General features: G+C 34.1%; 1 protein-coding gene across 1 annotated transcript in view; it reads left to right on the top strand.

Annotated features, from left to right (window-relative positions):
* LOC117109448 (coatomer subunit beta'-like) overlaps positions 1-5482 on the top strand; it is a 15296-nt gene extending 9814 nt beyond the window's left edge. The window contains exons 16-23 of the mRNA XM_033251808.1: positions 474-604; positions 802-1009; positions 1346-1456; positions 1901-2115; positions 2821-2913; positions 4135-4312; positions 4604-4669; positions 4826-5482. Coding sequence (XP_033107699.1) covers positions 474-604; positions 802-1009; positions 1346-1456; positions 1901-2115; positions 2821-2913; positions 4135-4312; positions 4604-4669; positions 4826-5023 — 1200 coding nt within the window. The 3' untranslated portion in view covers positions 5024-5482. The remainder of the gene's footprint in view (positions 1-473; positions 605-801; positions 1010-1345; positions 1457-1900; positions 2116-2820; positions 2914-4134; positions 4313-4603; positions 4670-4825) is intronic.
* The last annotated feature ends 1933 nt before the right edge of the window (positions 5483-7415 follow it).

The following is a 7415-nucleotide window of genomic DNA, read 5'->3' as shown; positions in this document are numbered from 1 at the left end:
AACAGCAGAACAGGAACCATCTCAGATCCATGGCAACAGATAGGACGCCCTCTTCCAAAACTGATTACTTTTTCTCTTCGGTAATAGCGCATGAATGGCGCCCTCTTGCTAAATGGGAAACTTTTGAACCTTGACCGACGCTTCTGTTTGTTACGCGTAAATCGCGGAGAACGCTATCATGTGTTTATAAGATCTTCGGTTTCCATCTAATTAAAGACCCCTCCAATTAAAGACCAAATCCATTTGAAGACCACATTTTGTGGTCCCAACTTAACAAAATGTCTTTTATGTTTATTATTATAATTAGAGACCAAAGTTGCTAAAGGCCATGGAAACCCCAGCACCCAAAAGTGGTGTTTAATTGACGAAAGACCTGTATTGTTACGGGTTTTATTAAATTTTATTTATTTTTTTCTGCCATCAAAAAATATAAGTTATTTGAATTGATTAAAATTCAATCCGTGTTTTTCAAGGTTGTTGGTGAGATCCAGGAAACAGTGAAGACTGGTCTGTGGGTTGGTGACTGTTTTATTTACACAAACTCTCTTAATAGGCTCAACTATTACGTTGGTGGCGAGATCGTCACAATATCTCACCTGGACAGGTAAGAATGCCCTTTGGGCCCATCTAGTAATTAGATGAAAAATTTTTACTTTCTTTTTAAATTATGTTGCCCCTGATGTCTGTTATATCCAAACCATGCTTGTTGAAAATATCAACAACCTGGACTCTACATCCTTTTTCATTTGTTTTTGACTTGTAATTAAATAATATTTACTAAATATATTCTTTTGTCTACAGGGTGATGTATCTTCTCGGATACATTCCAAAAGACAACAGGCTTTACCTCGGTGATAAGGAGTTAAATGTTGTTAGTTTCTCACTGTTGCTCTCTGTCTTGGAGTACCAGACTGCTGTTATGAGACGTGACTTCCAAACAGCGGACAAGGTCCTACCAACCGTACCAAGAGAACAAAGAACACGAGTAGCACATTTCCTTGAGAAACAGGTAAATATTGAATTATATGTACCTGAGTTGTATCTTATTTAAAACATATTATTACTTTTATTGTTAATATTGATGTTTTTGTTGTTGTTTTCATAATTATTATTATTATATTATGTAGCACACCACTAGTGCAGGTTAAGCTCTTGTAAGTTATGTAATTACCACAATCATAACCTATTTTTTTCTCATGCCTTTTTTCTCATGCCTTTTTTCTCATGCCTTTTTTACAAGTTCTAGCCAACATGAGAGAAAACATATATTCTTTGCACAATCATTTTTAATTTTATAAAAAATATGTCTAGGATAATACCATGTAATTTTTACTTTCTCATGTAGGGTTTCAAACCACAAGCTTTGGCTGTGACCTGTGACCCAGAGCATAAATTTGACCTTGCACTAGGATTAGGTGAAATGAAGTTGGCCCATGACCTTGCCACAGAAGCCCAGGTAATTATATGCTTTATATTGTCAGTTTTATTTCAATCTTAATATGTTTAGACATTTAGACCTCGTACATTTGCCCAAATAACAGGATGGGAGTATGTGGTCTATGTGTATGTTGCACTTTAAACTATGTCTAAGCCTGTTTCCTTTGTTTGTTTATATGTATTGACCTTTGACATAGTAATGTACAGTTGGAACTGCAAGAGGCCAGTATTCTAGTTAAGTAAATAATGTATTTGGGTGCAGCTCTGGAACTAGTGGATTGGGCAGTAAACCAGGAGGCGATCCTCTGCCTTTTTTTTCTAAACTTTTTAAATGCACTTAGGAAGTGGAGTACACTGCCATTGACAGTTATGATTCATGTTGTTTCCATGGTTACATTTTTCTAGTTCTACACTATTCTATGATATTATAATTGTTTGTTTTTTTCTCTTTTTCAATATTTAGTCGGAACACAAGTGGAAGCAATTGGCAGAACTTGCAACAAAAAAATGTGAATTTAAACTGGCGCAGGAATGCTTGCACAATGCGCAGGACTTTGGTGGACTTCTCATGCTGGCTAGCTGTTCAGGCGATGCGGGCATGATGGAGAAACTTGCGGATAATGCAGCAGATAACGAGAAAAACAATGTCGCATTCCTTGGTTTCTTCCTACAGGGAAAGTGAGTTTTTAACTTTTTAAGCTCTTTCCAGACTATCAAATTTTATTGGACAAAAAAACATGTGACATGCCTAAATATGGTCATGATGACATCACATCATGACCATATATAGGCACATCATGACTATATATGGCCATACAACAGTTTTTTTATCAAATAGACTTTGATAGTCTAGACAGAGCTTTAAAATGTACATTCTGTTTGAAACCCTCACCAGGGGCGGATTTAGGGGGCTCGCAGGCCCCTGCCCCCTTCCACCCATCCCCCTTTTTTTTGAAAGTCAAAAAAAGAAGAAAAAAAAGAAAGAAAGAAAGAAAAAGAAAAAAAACTGCCCAAAATGGCTCAGACGTTATTTCTCGGGTGCCTTAATAAAAAAAAATCCCCCAGACCCCGAAGGTAATGTTGTGTCGATCAGCCCATTTCCCCCCTGCCCCTTTTGGACATCTCTGGATCCGCCTCTGCTCATAGTAGTCTCCTGTGTCCTTGAACAAAGACACTTTAGTTGTGTTTGTCTCTCTCTACTCAGGAATATTTGTGGTCTATTGTTGTTATTTATTCACTCGGCATTTAACAGTGAGATGCATATCATTTGAAATGCATTTAACATGTAATAATACAAGACAATACAATTTTATTAATGTAAAACATTATATTTGTGATGGATTACACCCTTGTGTAATTGTGTATTTCTTATTTTATTACTAGGAAAGAAAAATGCTTGGATTTATTGTGCAGTACCGGACGCTATCCAGAGGCAGCCTTCTTTGCGAGGACCTACCTTCCAAACCGAATATCAGAGTTAGTTTTAAGAAGTTATTTTAGATTTAAACACTTTACATGGTAGATTCGGTTAACTAACATATTTAAGAAATTCACCGGGTAAAATACCCCCTTTATAATAATAGAATGATCCACTATTGGTTAACAAAAAATAAAAACTACAGTATTTATTTCCATTCATATCTAGTATTTTACATGTTTACAGTTGTTATTAGCCAGAATGATTTTGTGAATATTGGCAAAACACCCCATAAAAATCAGTCCACAAACACTGAAATATTTCATATCATTTAGGTAATTGTTAAATTTGTTTTAAATTAGAAAAAAAAAATTACTTTTTTGTGGACAGCCTCAGTACTTATTGTTAATTTAGTTGTCTATACTTACTACATCAGAAAGACAAGTTTACAAAGTTAAGGCTTGTCATGCCAAAACCACAATCAGTGGCCAAAACAAGAAAATTGACTTTTTAGTACTGTATATTCATGTTCTCCGCATTATAAGCTGTAAAATGATGGGTCATACCGGAAATGGACTTACAATTGCCAAAGTTATGAGTAAAAGTGTTACGGCTACTCAGTACTGTACTAAAGTATACAATACTGCCTCATTATTATGCTAATTACTCAGTTTAAGAATTAGTGATAGTATGCTTGCTTTGGGATGGCAAGCCTTATTTAGATGGTGTCAGTCATTTTAGATATTTGCTGTTAATTAAATTAAGAAAAGTTAAAAAATGAATACTAGACTTTAGTGCTCCAGCAGTCCAGTTACTTTATCATTTTTAATTTTGTTGTTTTTGTTTATTTTTAATATTAAAAAATAATAATAATATTATCATTAACAATAATAACAATAACAACAATAATGGTAAGAAAACGTGCTAAAGAAAGTCTATATGGTAGGCCTAGGTCTACATCAAATCATATATCACACTTTCTACATTTCTAATTTGGAATATTGTTTAGTTTTTTTTTTTATTGTTTTAACCCTGTTACCGCAATGTAAATAATTTGTGGCTATTGTTACACCAATCGTAAACCAATTCTACCTGTAGGCTATTATGTTTATGTTTATGTGTCATATAAAAGAAATGCAATGAAGATGATATAGGTCATTTGCAAGTATACATTAATTTATTAAGTTTGGAAATACAAACCAGTCATAAGTTAAAGATGTTGCAGCGTTTTTTTTATAGGAAATATTTCTTGTTAATTTTATTATTTTTGTTTATTTTAGAATTGTTCAAGCCTGGAAAGAAAACCTAGCTAAAGTTAACAAGAAGGCGGCGGATGCTTTGGCCGATCCCACCGATTATGAAAACTTATTCACTGGCTTGAAAGAGGCAAGACAGGTCGAGGAATTCCTAAAGACAACGCATAAAAAACTTCCCGCTGGTGCTTATCCTCACGTGACGGTGAGTAATACATTGACTTGGCGCCTTCTATTGAGTATAAGAGTGTTGACAAAATAGGTGGTGGTGGATTTGATGATGGTGATGATTTAGGTTTTTATATTGTTTATTATTTATTGTGTATGCTTTGACTTGTGTTAATCCTTTTGGACAAAGATTAGATTAGATATGTGTCTGGAAATACATAGTATTGCCTTCAAACAATTGATTGCCATTAAAATATCAAACTATCTTTTTATATCTGCTGCCCTCATTTGTATGTTTTTTTATAATGTTTATGTTCTTTATTAATAGCTGAATGCTGATAGGGATGTGGAACAGGAGATGCAGGATGCTATTGCTAGCGGTGCTTATTCTGGAGTAAGATTTTTGACTAATCAATTGATTGCCACTTAACACTGCCCTCTATCTTTATTTATTATGACAAGACAATGGCGCTATTGTCTTATAACTTAATATTTACTGAAAAGCTATTGATGCATTAATAAACTGAATCCTTGTTATTTCTTATGACAGAGTTCCACTGCAGGGACTGCAAAATCAGAAGAAGAACAATCAGAAACTGCTAAGCCAACTGTCACAACAGCGCCACCAACAAAAAAACTTGAGCAGGATGATCTTGATCTTGAACTCGACGATTTTGATATAGATGATGATGGTACCGGGGGAGGAGAGGATGTTGATCTAGATGATGAAGACTTTTTGGAGGATTGATAATGATTACACAATTATTATAATGACACAAATGACCTTTCACTGTCCAGTAATGTTTGGTCTGTGAAGAATTTCTCAATCCATTCACAAGACAAAGAAATGTCACTATTCTGTTAAATGTATATTTTATTGGCCAACAGAATATGTTTTCTTAATGTCACCATTGCAAGCTGCAAATGAGATATTTGTATGCTTAAAGATTATAGGATTGGGCATACACTGTCAGATGTTTGTCTCTGACATCTGACAATAGTTTATCAGACGTGATGAAATATAGTATATCCCCACTTCACTCCAGACACAAAAAGACACATGATTTGTCTCATTTGAAATCAGATCCAACAGATTTAAACTCTGTCCAGATTATCAAATATTATCTGACAAAAACATTGGACGTGCCTAAATATGGTCATGATGACATCACATCATGTCCATATTATTATATAAGCACATCATGACTATATGAGCATACAACAGTTTTGAATGTACACTATCAACCAATACGGTCCAAGCAATTTGCAGCTTGCAAAAGCTGTTTGAAAATATTTAATATTTTGTAACATTTAAATAAATTAATATTTAATTTACTCGTGAATATTAATGAGGATGATGTATGTGTTTTTTATATATATAATTAAAGACCTGATTTTCCCTTCCGAGTAAGTAAGTACCATCACTTTGCAGCATTTGTTAACTAAAAAACATGTTCTTTATTTTTAATGAATATTGAAGAAAATCTTTACAAACAACAAAACTTATGATATGAATGAGTACAGCTGATGTTTATTAACTGACAACCTCATTAATATGCATGAGTATGGCTGATGTTTATTAATTTACAACCTCATTAATATGCATGAGTATGGCTGATGTTTATTAACTAACAACCTCACTAATAGGCTTACATTTATTCATTAGATATTAAAATTTGAATAGTTGGTGTGTGGGTCACAGATGTACAGTATATCTTATCTTTCAGTGGGTTATGTTTATTTTTCTGTCACTATATTTGGAATAGATACATTTGTAAAGTATTGATGTAATTTCCAAGTGTCGAAATTCTTATTGAGTCAATTAGCAATTTCATACTCCGTGAAGCCATGTTAATTTAGTTCTAAAAACTTGACAATTCGATTTCTGTGCATAGTGGCGAAAGGATCATTAGGAACAGGGCCGCGACGTGAACGAAAATTGAAAGTACATAGTTTCTATTAAAGTTATAATTTTAAAATACCATTAGTAAAAATATCTTTTGTGTAACTTCATTCAAACGATATTATGTATTATGTATTACAAGTTGATTTATGTCATTGAAAAATGTTTATTCATGAATTTGATTATAAATAAATATTCATAACTTGTTGCTTATGTTATCTTGAACTCAAAAGTGTACAGCCATTGGCCATTGTATTTAATCATTGCTGCTATATTGATTCTATTGTTCATAAATCTGAATATGACCCAAGGTCAACTGGTAGGATGACACCCATTATGGCCACCTTTGTCTAGAAGCTGACCAGTTATTCATTTGATAAGGGCTGATAAGTTGTTTGAGCATGGTTATTCATGAGTAAAATTACATCATCACGAATAAGCTCATTATGTAATTATATTTTAATGAATATGCTCATTACTATTCATGAGTTATTCATGATATATGTATACTTATAATGAATATGCTCTGATGAGCATTTGTGGTTCTGTGGAGTTGGATCATTGTTACTATTCATCAGGTAATTATCATTTATTTGTGTAACATTGAATATACTGATAATTCTGAGTCACAATTTCTACCATGTAACAAAAAGGGAAAAGAGTGCAGTAGAGAGCACATCAATAAATTTATTCAAAATAGATAAAATTTATAGATCTTGTCTTTTTTGTACAGTATATTAAATCAGGCCTTGTACTCATTAGAAATTACAAGGTCGTAGCCATAACCTTCAAAAAGTCCCAACCACGCGCTTAAAACTTGACAATCGCCTCTCTCGACGTTGTAAGAAGCCACACCTCCCTACCTCGTGGTATTAAGCAACTACCAACATCTCGGCTCCAGCTACACTCATCGGGTACAGTAATCGCTAAATGTGGATTTATGGCGAGCGGAACTTGTTTACAATATTCCCTTTCCATCCTGACCAGCGTAACCCAACTCGTAACTTTTGTTATCTTTACGGCACAACTTTCTACATTATCATTTTCGTGAACAATAATATCGGCGCAGCCAAATTTACGATAAAAAATAAGGGGTGAAAAGAGTACAATTACTAAGTTGTGAAATACAGGAGCAATCGCGGATATGGGCCTTGTTTTTTTTTATACAGTGGCGGCGCTACGGAGGGGGTGGGGGTGGGGGATAGTAGGACTACAGCCCTCCCCACCTCCCGTCGGG

Source organism: Anneissia japonica, unplaced genomic scaffold (assembly GCF_011630105.1).
Source record: "Anneissia japonica isolate Jap-2015-1 unplaced genomic scaffold, ASM1163010v1 scaffold287719_len1884721_cov185, whole genome shotgun sequence".
In the NCBI taxonomy this organism is placed as follows: domain Eukaryota; kingdom Metazoa; phylum Echinodermata; class Crinoidea; order Comatulida; family Comatulidae; genus Anneissia; species Anneissia japonica.
Note: the sequence above shows the minus strand (reverse complement) of the source record. Positions and strands in the feature narration are given on the sequence as shown.